Consider the following 14,323-nt stretch of genomic DNA (forward strand, 5'->3'; position numbering starts at 1 on the left):
CTTTGGTTATTTCATTTAGTTTTGTAATTTGCGTCCCAGCAGTAGCTGCGTCTTTAGAAATATTCCATGAATAGAGGCTGATAGTGAAAAACCTTATTTCTGTAACAAGACATAGTTCTTAAAGGAGATAGCAAAAAGGGTGTGTAATGATTTAGGTATCTTCTAAAATAATGAAGAGAAACTTTAAAAAAAAGGTAAAATTCAACTTTGCATTTTTTTTTTCTAAAGAGAAAATTTTGTTTTGCAGGGTGCAAAGCATCAAATTGCTTAGAACAGATGGGCAGAACAAAATGTTTCAACTTTCAAGGCTTTCTAAATTATTCTTATAAAAGTTATTATTGAGCATCTTCAGGGGTTCAGTTTGATTGGTTTGGTCAGCTAAACACTTGTTTGATGTTTTCAGGATCTTTTACTGACATAACATTATTTGCTTCAAGGCTAGTTTTTTTAAATTCTTGAACAGTTGCAAAACAGTCTGGTTTTGAATGAAAATGAATAATTTAAACTAATCCCTCTGTAAGAACTTAGTGACAGAACAGAGTCACTATGCAAAGTGCTCAATGTATGCCAGAATTTACTGTAGCTTTCCAAAACACAAATTGAATTCTACTGTGAGAGTGCATTGTCTTTATTTGTGTAATCAAAAGGGACTTTTTCTAGTGGCAGCACCCTATGAGCACTCCTTGTATGTGTTCCTCTCTATCAGAAGACATCAGCAGTGCAGTGCAGCAAACCCCAGTAAAACACCATTATTGTGCGCTTCATTTTCATAACAAGCATTACTTTGGGAGATTGAAACACCCAAAAGAGTCCTAGCTGCCTCTGTGTCAGGCTTTCTGCTAAGCTTTAATTGCCTTTTCTGGAATACTTGAGACAATGATACTTCCAACAGACAAAAAGAGAAACAACAAAAAATAGTTTGAATGTTTGCTTTTGCTTTCCCAAGCCTTCACAATTGGTGGGAAACATAACGAGAAAGCATTCAGCTTCCCAGGAGAGGGCAAATAACCTACACCTGCCAATTTTAAGTGACAACACTGCTTTTCTCTGTACCCAGGACAAATGTGGCTACTCCTACTCATGGTCATGCCTCTTCAGTCCATCACCTCCTGATGTTGTGGTTTCTTTCATGTAGCATGAAAGGTGTGTTCCCTGTATAGATACTGTTTTGCAAACCAGGAAATCCAGAGTTAGAGCTGCCCATGTAGGGTTCGTTGTGCTGACCAAAAGCAGCTACCTTTACTGTTCAAATGTTTTCAAAATGCACTGCCATTTATACTTCTGGGCATTATTGCTGGCCCTCTCATACTGGCACAGACTCCTTACATCTGCCAGATGTGCCAGTGTGTGCTGACACCTGGTCTGGATTGGGTGTGCTCTCCTGTGGCAGTGGGGCTGTGCACAGACCTGAGGGTGCTGGTCACCCCCTTGCCACCCTTCTGCTGCTGCAGGATGGGGCATGGCTGATGTGTCAACAGAGAGACACTGGTGCTGAGCTAGAGGATTCTTGTGCCAAATTCAGCACCATGCTCCTTAAAGCTGGTGCTTGCTAGCGGTAATTGCAAGGGGTGAGTGAGCTCTGGTGAACTCCCAGCTAAATGTCCAGGATGGTTTGTAGTGCTTATCTGCTGGTACCCCATTGACAGCCTCAGCAGTTTAGCCCTGGATCTACCTAGTTTGGACACACACACAGTCTCCCTAGTTTTGAATCATCCAGATGCTTAATTCAGGAATCAGGAATGTTTCTACTCTACACCTACAGACCAGGAGAAGAAAGGAGGGCACTACTGTCACTGAGATTCCCACTGTCATTTTTTACATACACTGAAGGAAAAACAGAAGTTGGGAAGCAACTTGTTGCTTGTAATCCCTGCAATAGCCACATTTTATCCTAAAGACAGACCAACTCATCCTCTGCCCAAATCAATGTATATTTTTGCTAAATGATGCTTCTACAAGAAAATGTTCTTCCTACTGAAATTTTCTTTTCAGCTGTGTTCTATTGAGGTAAAAGATACCTCAATAGATAAGAGATAAGATGCAACACAAAGGCACTTCTAATTATGCTGTGTAACAGTCGCTTTATTGCAAAATGAATATCATAAGATAGAAAATTTGTTTCACATATTTCAGCTCTTGAAAGAAATGTTCAAGCCATGTTCCATTTGCAGAAGGGACAACATGAAATGCAAACTGAGGGCAAGACTGGCCATCTGATTGCGAGGTGCTCAACTGGTAAAATGGGAGTGAAGAGTCCATCAGTATTCATATTATCCTGAGTATTATTTCAGTTCAAGGAACCACTTCATTACTTCTATCCAGGATATTGTACACCTGTTAGGGGTTTTATTTACCTAAAATTTCTGTTAGTTAGGCAGTAAAGGATAAATATCTTGTAAACAGTGATGTTGAATTGTGGGTTTGATAGATGACAATATTCTGACCTTTCTCCTCAACTGGAACTTAAAAACAATAGAGAAGGGGCTAGGTTCTGATAGGCAGAGTTCTCATAGCTTCAAAACTTCTGTAATTTTTCAGTCTAGAACTGTTTCAAAGCAACTTGAATATAAAGAAGCCACTCTGACATAGAGGCATCTTTTGCTTTGAGCTTTTTATACCATTTGCTTAAGTACTTTGGATATGCTTACTTCAAAGTCAGGGAGTTCTTATTCCTGATTATTTTGTGTAACAATACTGTGAATGAGGACAGAAATTATTTTCTTACACACCAAGTGCTGAGTATCTACAGGGTTTATTTCACCTATTTCCACATCTCATCTTGTTTGATCATCTGTGCAAATCTTCTACAAAGCACATTCAAAATATGATACAAATGTCAATTAAGTGTTTTACATATTATCAAATGGCAAGGCTGCAGGTGACCATAAAAAATAGAAATGTTTCCACTAAAAGCAACAGCCTCAATCTGCCTTACACTTTTGGATTAAAGAGGCCTTGCCTTTTGAAACGTATGGCATCAGCTCTGAGAAAGTTCACTGTAATTTTCTAAAATGAAGCATAAATGAAAAAAATTGACCATTTCTTTGAATTGCCCACCACATTAAATTCTGTGCTTGGGCAAATGGAATTGGTTACTTTAATCGGCATTAAAGTATAATTTCCAAAACAAAGAGGGGGTGCAGGAGTGGAAGTAATATTTGGGATGCTTTCATGGATCTTTGTTTCACATACATTATGTGGCAAGCATAGTCACAATAAAAATTGTAGCTCTTCCACTGCCTCACTAAAGAAGTTCCAAAAGTCCTAAATGAGTTCCAATCTTCTCTCTTTGCATCCTCATCTGCAAAATTGTAATAACATTTCCATAATTCAGAGAAGTGGTGTAAAGATCACTTAGTAAGATATTTGCTTAGGACTAAAAAAATACCAAGCACTAGGTATTATAAATGATATGCTAATTTCTCTTAAGCTGCAGTAAAGCCTGAGTCAAATGATTTGCAGGAAATCCCCATTGTGAGCTTCTGTAGTTAATTTTGGATAAGGTTATCTACATAAGAGCTTTATGTAATAAAGAACCACTCATAGCTTAGCATCTTCTTTTTAAACTATTACTTGTTAGCTCTGCTAAATATGTCACAGATTACTAACTGTATGTCAAGTCACTGTACTGCATGTCCCTATACTTAGGAAAAAATTTAGAAGATCTATAAGAACTATCTATTACTACTTCTTGATTTTCATGCTTTGGTTGAGAAAACTTGTGCAGAACTCCCTGCAGTTAAGGGCCATGACAAAGAATCTGTTCAGAAACTGACTGAGGAAATTATCCTTCCCTAGAGTGCCAGCTCAGCAAACACTGAGCAGGTAACCATGTCCCTCCTCATTAAGACAAAATTTAGGCATGTGATTAACTTGCGGAATGTGCTTCATTGCCAAAAGCACACGGATAAATGCTGTCTTGGAAAAGGACTATAAACACATATAATTTGTTGTTATTCCTCAGACATGTTATTTGGATTCACCTCAATCAAACCACACAAAGTTCTATGTCTGTTACCTAGTCATGACTGGCTTCATGACATGGCGACTGACCACTCTAAGGTCCACTCCTCTGCATTAGGCCATTATTGTGCAATATATACAAAAGTATCTAAAAAGCATCCCCTTCCTTTCCAAGCCCTTGTGATACGTGCTTGATTAGGATTTATCCCCTAGTTTTTATTCAGTGATCAAGTGTAAATGCTTTTTTGCATGCTGTCCAGAAAGCGCACATGCTGTCTTGTGAGAGATTTCAGATTTCATAGATGTGGAACAAATACTCCATCACTTCTGTCTTGCAGCATGACGCTCTTCCTTGGCCAAAGCAGCCAGTTCTTAGGTACTTTGGGAAGAAGTCTGGGCATCGTATTTCCTAAAACTGTGGTTACGAAAAGATTCCCTGCAACAAAACAGATTCATAAATAGAGTTGGCAAATGAAAAACAATCAGAGAAATACCCGTCTTGTGAAAAGGAGCTCAGCTGAAACATATTGTGTGTTGTCAGAGTTGTCATTTCTTCTTCTCCCACCCCAAACTGGACAGTGGCTTTGTGAAGAAGCATATAGTCATAATCAAAGGACATTAGACTCTTTTTGTCAGTCATGTGACTAAAAAGGATTATGTTTTCTGTAGTGAAAGGATGACTTCATGCTGCCTAACACCACATGGTGCCATACTTGTTCTATCACCCTTCTGGCTTCAAAGGTTGAAAAATCACAAGATATTTCCAGTAAGTTTGTTAGGGTGAGAGGGAAGTCTTATCTAGCAATGCTTTGAAATTAGATAAATCCTCTACCCCTGCAATGCAGAGCTTGACAAATGCAACTAATACTACAATGATTTCCAGTGGAAGTCAGCAGATTTCTTTAATCAGTAATAGAATTGGCAGTGTATATTCCAGCATGGCTTTAGCTGCCAGTAAAACTCCATTTCTTCCTTGCAAAAAATGGCATATTTTTGTATAGCCACAACAGATAACCGGCCCTAACTATACCTTATGTGGACTTTCACTACAGGCTTATATAGCTCTGGGATCTTCCTCTCAATCATGGGTCGAAGGTTCTCCTTCAGTTTTATGTAGTTTCTTTTGAGCTCCTGATGATACTCCCGCTGATCAGCAGTAATAAGGTGCTTGTTTTTCTCCACTGCTTCACCACACCTAGACAAAAGGAAAGAAAAAAAATACATTATACATATAATCTACTTCTGTTAAACTCCCTCATTTTGTGTTAGGTAATTTAAATGGACAAGACTCCAGTTCCTTTAGTCTAGGAATTTCTCTGGCCAAGACTAAAGTGATAATGAACTAATAAGAAAGTTCTGTTTTGTCCAAGTCCATAAATTGAGATTATATTTTTAAGAAATTAGGAAAGCATGAGTGAACTAATAAAAAGCAAATTTAATGACTGCAGAATACAGAGCTAACTGCTTACTTACTCTATAAACAGATAAATTTGCAATAGCCATACTTAGAAGGTGTATCTTCTGCATAAGACTTGTTTTTATTTAACTCAAACTTATCATTCAGCAAGGAGGATAGTCTGGACTAAGGAGATGAGAATATTCATATGTGAATATTCTTATTGAGATTTACAAACGTATCTAAAGCAAAGTACATGTGTCTGCCACTACAACTGTGTCTGCTTGACAGATGCAGTTTTCTTATGAACAGCTTTCTAAGTAAGAATGTAATTTTATTAAAAATCAAATCATGGCAATAGTCTGAAATGTTTGATTTCTATAAGATGTCAAAAGATAAAACAAATGGAAAATCTTAGTTCAAACATTATTAATTTAGAGTGTTAACATTTCTTCCCTTTAAGAGTGCAATGCCTACCTAAGCATTCATGTGAAGCAGAAATAACAAGTGTGGTCCAAGTGGTCAAGGTGTGAGATGCCAGGATTCATGATGCTAACTTTCACAGGTAATTATTCAGTCATATTATCGCTGTAGCATTGCAGCTATTGAATGTATTAATGCAATTGAGCATTTCAATTTTCTTTCACTGACCTCATTATAAACTCTTTGAAGCACAACCTCAGCTTGTTGTGATGTCGATAAAGTTTGGGGTCTGCTGGAATTTCAGCCAGGAACACTTGCGCTACCTCTAGTGGTCCCTTATGGAAATAACACAGGAAAATGTCAAACCCACCTGCTCAGACTGAAAACAGAACACACATTTGTTTAAAGCTGTTTGTTATTTCATGAGTGCAATTATGAAAGAAAATAAAACTATGCACAGTTACCATAATAGGATGGATTTCAGCTTCCTTTCCCCCATAATATTTCCTTTGGCAAGCAGAATTTTTGCCAATCATGTCTTATCATCTCCTGTTATTATTCCTCCTCCAGTTCCACAACAAAGGGAACAAATTCTGCTCAGCAGAGAGGAGCTGAGACAGCTCTAGTGACAAACTTGGCTATATTAGAGAAGCACAGCTCCTCTGTGTGTATTACAAGACCTTCAGGCAATAAGCCCAGAGCTGAAAAAGATCACTCTTTGCAAAGCTTACAACAATACATTATTTCATAATAGATGCATTGGTTGGAAATGGAGAGTATTTAGGCTTTCAGAAAAAAAACCTCCAAACTCTGTGAAATTGTGCATAACACCAAGTTTTTGCTCAGCTATGGCTTCAGCATTCCATTTTAATTTTTTTTAATTGCCTGGGCTTTTTTTAGTGTGTATATTTATGTTATACTTATTGTATCTCAGCTTTACTTTGGGGCACTCAGGTCTTGACTTCATATGTTGACTTAATTTCCATAAGACCGAGTTTGTGGTTGTCCCACAGGAAAATTGTTATTATTATTCCCATTCCCCAAGGATAAATCTGTAATGATCAAAATGGCTGAGGTGGCTGGCATGTCGGAAATGAAAAATACTTGGATTCATTCACAAGACTTCTGTGAGTTTCTGCACCTACAGCCAGAACAGCACTTGCCATGAACATGTTCACCAAAAGCATAGTTAATGAACACTATACAGTGACTAAATATCAAGGGATGAAGCTTAAATACATACAGTGACTAAATGTGTCTGACTAGATGTACTTCTTCCAGTGCAAGGAGTGCAAAAAAGAATGCACAGTGAGAAAAGTGCACTTCATCTGGCTTATTTGGATCCCTTACCTGATTTACAGTGGCTCCAACTGAGCCCTGCAAAACCATCTGGAGCATTTTGGCATCTGGCGGTTCTTGGTTGGTGGCTGCAGTTAGTTCCTGTGTTTTTTTACGCATATCTTCAATAGCAACTTCAATTGGTGTTAAAATAAACTAAGGGAAAGGCAAGAAAAGATGGTTCATTACCTGAATCATGCATGCAGCTGACCTATCCTAAATACAACAATATCATTATCATTCTCCTGTATCAAAAGCAGTGGTTGTGAAACCCAGGAACACTGTTCAATCTAACTTGGTAGACGGTCATCTTGGTAGACAGTGCAGCTGATCCAAAACTCTTAGACGTCTTATAATTTGAAGAAATAGGGTGTGAATCAGACCTTCTGTTTGCATAAATTCATTCTTATTCCAAGTTACTTCAGGCCTGAAATGGTGTTGTACTTTCTACAGTACAAAACTTCCCTGTCTCTAAACCAGCTCTAAGTCCAATCTAGTTCTCTGACTGTACTCCCATCCTACTTCTGCTTTATTAGCTAGAAGTATAGCTACAAACAGAGCTCCACTTATCCTCCTGCACAGCATTAGAGCTAGGAGGTCAAAAGAAAAATGTACATTGGCTATCATCTCTTCTCCATAGTATATCTCTATCTTCCCTTGTCTGTCCCTTCTGTGATAGTCATGTTTACAAGAGCAATGTCTGAGAAATTCAGCATTCTTTTTTTTTCTGCCAAGCATAAATTTAGAAATCTTCCCACCCAGAGACTCCCTCAGTCCTTGAGAAATTAGATCTGTCTTCAAAACCCAATTACCTCTTCTCTTTGGATGACATTGATTCTAGTTTTGATGTAGGGGAAAGCATGCATTGTGGTTAGGATGGTGTTCCTCTTGTACTGCTCACTAAGTTCTCCTCTGGGACGCCCATCCATAGTGAAAGGCGTAGTGTACATGAACCGACAGATGTTGAAGTTCTTTTCAAAGTAGGTAACTCTGTCCTTCATCTCATACTCATCAAAATAGGGCTCCACAAAAGTAATTTGTATGTATGCCTTAGAGAAGAGGGAAGAACCATTACAGTACTTTACAACCCAAGGAATGTAAAAGCAATGTTGCATTCTGTAGTACACATTTCCTAAGGATGGTCTGGAAAAGCAAAGAGCTTCAGGGGTCATTTTCTTATTCAGAGCTAACAAAACTTGCATCTAGGAAGGCACAGCTTAACCCTGGGGATCAGAACCAGGGCAGGCACCAGAGATCAGAACTTTTAATTTCCATACTCTGTGACAGGCTACCATGCTAAACCTGTCACTGAGGCTTTAATATCCCCTGGTATCCCTGTGCCCCTGGGCACAGAGATAGAAAGTTGGGTGGTTGCTTTTAATGCCTTAATGTTTGAGCATAAAAGTTGCAAAGGGGACCTTCTCTTCCCATTTCTCTTGTGTGACAAAGCACTCAACCCTCTCAAGTAGTATACTTTCCCTACCTTATTGGGATCCAGCTTTCTTTTGTCTACAGGAGCAGAGTCCTTAATCACTTCTACAGCATCCTCCCCAAAACACTGGCCATAAAATCCCTAGAAAGGAGACAGAAATTATTCCAAAATTTTAGTTCTTAATGCAATTCTAGGAGAAAGGAGAGACAAAGATGATTTCTGGGCTTTGTACAGTCAGTATACTGCTCCACAAACCAGAGCTGGCCAAGGTAAGGCATCTTCTGACAAAGATCCCTGTGAGTTGCTCAGACAATCACAGGTTTTGAGGTTAAACAATCAGAAGGGAACATAGCAATTCTATAAAAAAAGCTGAAAACATCTGGTAAATATCTAAACATCAGCAAATATCTGGTATGCTCAAAACCACTCAATGTTTTACAGGCCTGCTTGTAAGAGACATAGCCTCAAAAGAATGGATCACTTATGTAATTATGCTTTAAAAAGGGATACTGTGGAAAGGATATGCACTAAGGAAATAATCTATGGTACAAATCAGTTTGTTACTCATTTTTTATATAGCAATGATAATATTAGGACTGTGTGGGTTAATTGAAAAGTATAATATACCATTTGAGATCCTGTTAACATAATGTTTTTCTTTACCTCTAATCTGTGAGAAATCTCAGGGAGTTTTGTAATTGCAGGCTCCTTATAAACAAATTCTTGTTCATCCAAGTCCCCAAATTTCGATCCATAGAAACCAACACGAAAGTAAGTTCCAAACATTCGTTTCTGACCCTAATTGATAAAAAGAAGAGGAAATTTACAGCTGCTTTATGTGGACATTGTAGTATTTGGAAGCCTTTTTTTTCTCCCAGCTGATTTATAAGAGCATCCACTTGTCCTACATTTTCACCATTTCAAAGCCACTTCTATATATCATCAGTGCTGACGCATTAGAAGCACAGGAGAGGAAGCATATAACTAAGGGAACGTTTGACTGCAATCTAATTTAAAATTTAAGCTGATCAAGAAGGAGGTTGCACAGAACAAAATACTTTATTAATTTTTAATTCCTTTGAATACATATAATAAAATTATAATTTTGCAAATTTGCAATGACAATTTATACTAATTTGAAACTGAGTAGGCTCAGCAATAAGGTTCTTCTGAAGAAAGAGAAGGGACAGTATGAATGCTGAGAATTTAGATGGCTTTTCATATTTATGAAATATGTTTTATAAATATAAACACTCTTCTGTTTTATAACTGAAAACACTAGTGAATTGACAATAAAGTTATTTTTGTTAAACAGATGTGGCCAGGTGGACACAGACATGTTCAGCTAAAACCATTTTATATTAATTTCTGCTTTTTTTGTATGAAGAGCCTTTTTACACTGTAGGCGATGCAGGTGTATTCCAAGCAGATGGAAGCTTTTATTTGAAAAAAACGAAATGGAATTATTTCAAATTCTTTGTGGGAGGGGTGGAGGTTGATCATGACAGGATGCCAGGAATGCACCAGAGCCACTGTATTATCCCTCCCTGCAACTGGACAGGAAAGAGATCATGAATGGTTCATGAGTTGACATAAGGATAGGGAGCGATCACAAATTAGTTACCATCATGGGCAAAACACAGTTGACTTGGGAAAACTAATTGAATTTATTACCAATCAAACTCAGAACAGGATAACAAGAAGTAAAACAAATTTTAAAAACACCTTTCCCCCTTTCTCCTAGGCTCTACATCTTCTCTCCCAGAGGCGCAGGGAGATGGGAAACTGGGGGGTATGGTCAGTTCATCACATGTTGTTTCTCCCTGAGGAGTCCTTCTCCTGCTCCAGCCTGTGGTCCCTCCCTGCTCAAATGTGAGCTTCACATGAGGTCACTGCCTTCTTTCAGGCATCTACCTGCTCTGGTTTGGAGCACTACATGGGCTGCAGGTGGATCTCTGCTGCCCTGTGGATCTCCGTGGGCTGCAGGGCCACAGCTCTCTCACCATGGTCTGCACCATGGGCTACACGGGAATCTCTCTCTGGCATCTGTAGCACCTCCTGCCCCTCCTTCAGTGATCTTTGTGTCTGCAGATCTGTTGCTCTCACATATTTTCCACTTGTCTCTCCTCTGAGCAAAATTACATCTGGCCAGTAACTTTTTTCCCTTTCAAGATATATTATCCCAGAGGTGCTGCTACTGTCACTGATGGGCTCAGCCTTGGCCAGCCTTGGCTAGCAGCTGGCATTGGCTCAGTTGGACGTGGGTAAAATTTCTAGCAGCTTCTCATTGCCATCATGCTTTAAGCCCTCCCCCTCCACTATCAAAGCCTGGTCACACAAACCCAGTACACACATGAACAGTTTTATTTACAGAACTCTCAAACAAATAGTGCAACCCAGCAATGCGTCTTGCTAGCAGTGCCTTGCCTCAAAAGTACCTTATTAATAATGCTGTCAAAGGCCTTCTGTAGCTTGCTGTGTGTCAAGGTAAGCTTCCTGAAGTCTCGATGTGCTTCCAGTATGGGGATGACAATTTTGTACACTTCATTTACAGTTTCATACAAACCTCCCTTTGAATTAAAAAAAAAAAAAAAAAAGGAAAAAAAAAAAGAGGAAGAAACTAAGTGAGTCTTCATGCACTCTGAAAAGAAGCTGTATCTCCATCAATGGCTTGGCTAAAAAGGGGATTTATGGGATACATCTGGTAATCTGCTATGTTCCTTGTTTTGGTGTTCTGAAAATAGTAATAGTAAATGGGCCATTCTGAACAGCAAACAATGAGCTGGATGTAATTTGGATCTCTGATCTGTTCAGCTCTTGAGCCAAACTCCTCTGTAAAGCCCTGGTTTCTGCCTCAGGGCTACAAGAACTAGAAATACAGATTAGCTGCAGGAAATGGATTTGTTTGTCATGTATGGTTCAGGGCAACCAGAGCTGTGTCTGGACAAAGGGACCCAAGTGATATCTTTAGAGATGCTAAGTCACAAGTCCTTACATAGTAGGTGTAGATTATGAGGCTCCTCATATGTATGCTTTGTAAAAGTATAGGAATAACTCTGACATGCCTCCTAAAAGATATACTTTATGCAAGATCTTTTTCTTAAATGTACTATCCCATGATAATACCAACTGAAAGTCTTGGTTCCTGCCTGAGACAACCACTTTCTGTTGATGTTGTCTGTGGTCTGCACAGTAAAGGTGGGTATGTGGCCGAGCTAGGCTGAAAAAGCCTAGGTTAATCAATCTGACCGAGGCAGTACTTGGACAGCCAAAAATGTGTCCTCTTGTTATTTGGACTGTGGCAGGTCTGTGATGCCTGGTTTAGGAGTACTATATTGTTTCCTCATGTGCAGGAAAGGAAGCTGTGGATCTGGCTTAGGTAGCCTACTATCCATTCCCTCCTGGTGATTCTGGTCCTCACTCACCGTGCTGAAGAGCTCTGCTGCTTGTTCCAGCAGCCCTACCAGTCCACTTTCTGAGAAATACCTCCCAGAACATATGCCATCTTCATCTGGAGACAAAACATCATCTGAAACAGCAGATTCCTCCAGCACATTGGATGAAATGTTCTAAAATACATCAGAGCACACAAATAAAAACCCTAAATCAACAGTACCTCACAAAGATTGAGGGAAAAAATTGTTTCAATATATTTACATGATGGGAAGAGGAATGAGTTTTTTCAGGTGCAACCAGGGGACACATAGTTACATCCTTTTTTAGAAGTGAAAGTAACATCATGAATCTCCATGGATGGCAGATTAGGAGTTTCGCTGTAAGAATCACAAATTTTCTTTCTAGCCTCAGGTTTAAAATGCAGACTCCTGTAGGTGACAAACTAGCTCTTCTCTGGTGGCTGGATTTGCATGGAGCTTGCAGGGAGCTCAATCTCCAATATTACTAGAGTCATAGGCAGTGTTCCCTTGCTAGTGCTGGCACTTAGGAGTGGGAAATTCCAAACAGCACTCCAGACCTTCGGCCATCTGCTTGAATAAATTGAACTTTCACATTTTTATCCACCTTTTCCAAGCAGAGGAGAAGTAGGACACAGACAATATCACTATAAAAACCACAATAATTGATTGCTTCTTCTTGGTTCATCTTCTGCCATACTACACTTCAAATCTGCAGGATCTACTCAGTTTCTTCTTAATGTTATGGATCTCACTGTGCATTTAAATAAAACAAGACAAAATCACTCTCTTGAGATTCTAGAGCATGAAATAACATGTCTGCAGTTATTCAGGACTTCTTTGAATATATAACACTGGGTGGCATCAACATTAAAAATTTTATAATATATAGAAATACATACAAAATAATGGCAAAATACATGTGCATATAGTATGGGACTGGCATATGTAACTTTCAGCAGCAGCAGAAAGGCTAAGCTTTGATTTTCTATTAATTAAAAGGAGTTAAATTAATGTCACAGTGTCTCACTTCAGCAGAAACTGGCAATGACAATCTGTCTGAGTGCAGGATGGATGCCAGCTGGCTAGCTAGCTGAGTCCTTAAAGGCATCTTTATAAAATAGCAGAGACATTGAGGGCTGTTACTATTGATCAGATTTCAGATAAAGAATTGGCACCACAGACCACTAGCAGCATTGGGCTTTCCCCCCTGGATTTTATGGATGTGTTTATTTCTCCATGGGTGAAATTTACTCCAGCCATGCTGCCATCACACTGCCTAGTCTGCACATCATGTCAGCTGGAAGGGTGAGCACAGCCTCAGAACAGCATTCACAGGAGTTCAGAATACATCTGAATTTTGGCCAGAGGAAGAACCACAGCACATTTAGCACACCTATACCACTATTTACCAACCAGTCTCATTGAAGAGAGTGACTTCAACTAGACTTAGGTTCACTGGCACATACCTGCAAAAACTCAAAATCCATGCAGATTAATTTCAGGTTTTCCTTTTCTGTAACAGTAGCCATTAAGGCCTGTTTTCATGTGACTCTGGTGACTTTTAAAAAAATTTAATATATTTTATTTTCCTTTTGTAGCAAAGAGAAGAGTCTAGAGAAGTGATTTACATACAAAAGTAACGAGAAAGTCACAGACACCAATTATCCCTTCTCCACCTTAAGCCTCTAATAACTAATGTCAGGAATGCATTTCCATGTTTACAGTCCATGTACTCTAGGAGGAGAGAGCCTGCATGACATACTCCTGGGGCTTGCATGATCTTCTGCGAAGTGGTCATGCCTCACCCAACTTAAGCCTTGATCTACCTTTCATATTGAAAAATTTTACATAACCCTTGTACAATAAAGGCAATACATAAATCACAATGTATTTTATCAGCAATTATACTGAATGTCACAAGCCTAGTTTTCATTGAGGAAAATAAGTACTTCTGTGAACTCAAAAATCCCTCTGATCCCCAGCCCTTATCACCAGGTTAAAAAAGGCCAGGGTAGCCTGTAACCTAGATGCCCAAACACCCCAGGCAAATTAGGCTGCTGCTGAGCTGTGTACCTCAGCAGGTAGACACACATACTAGGTACTTGTCTGTGTTAATACAAAGTGGGTTTAAAGTCAGTCCCTATGCACTTCATACTCTCACTAATTCTGCTTTATCGCTTGTGAAGGAGATTTAGAGTAAACATGAATTAAGCTCAAATGGAATTCCACTGAAAGTGACCTCACTTTGATTTTGAGAGATAGTTTTGATTGCATAGAGGGAAGTATTCTGTCTGGTACAATATAAGGAAAAGTATTACTCTACTGACAGTCAGTTTTCTGGATGCTAACAGACTC

At 39.0% G+C, this 14,323-nt stretch overlaps 1 protein-coding gene across 5 annotated transcripts in view; it reads right to left on the bottom strand.

Annotated features, from left to right (window-relative positions):
* Positions 1 to 3,177: 3,177 nt before the first annotated feature.
* DOCK8 (dedicator of cytokinesis 8) overlaps positions 3,178 to 14,323 on the bottom strand; it is an 84,167-nt gene continuing 73,021 nt past the window's right edge. For all 5 annotated transcript variants that reach the window (XM_038124070.1, XM_038124073.1, XM_038124072.1 and 2 more), the window contains 9 exons: positions 11,978 to 12,121; positions 10,991 to 11,122; positions 9,216 to 9,350; positions 8,604 to 8,693; positions 7,933 to 8,169; positions 7,133 to 7,276; positions 6,011 to 6,117; positions 4,994 to 5,158; positions 3,178 to 4,399 (listed from right to left, as the gene is read on the bottom strand). In XM_038124070.1, coding sequence (XP_037979998.1) covers positions 4,336 to 4,399; positions 4,994 to 5,158; positions 6,011 to 6,117; positions 7,133 to 7,276; positions 7,933 to 8,169; positions 8,604 to 8,693; positions 9,216 to 9,350; positions 10,991 to 11,122; positions 11,978 to 12,121 — 1,218 coding nt within the window. In that variant the 3' untranslated portion in view covers positions 3,178 to 4,335. The remainder of the gene's footprint in view (positions 4,400 to 4,993; positions 5,159 to 6,010; positions 6,118 to 7,132; positions 7,277 to 7,932; positions 8,170 to 8,603; positions 8,694 to 9,215; positions 9,351 to 10,990; positions 11,123 to 11,977; positions 12,122 to 14,323) is intronic.

The sequence above is a fragment of the Motacilla alba genome, chromosome Z (assembly GCF_015832195.1).
Source record: "Motacilla alba alba isolate MOTALB_02 chromosome Z, Motacilla_alba_V1.0_pri, whole genome shotgun sequence".
Classification (NCBI taxonomy): Eukaryota; Metazoa; Chordata; class Aves; order Passeriformes; family Motacillidae; genus Motacilla; species Motacilla alba.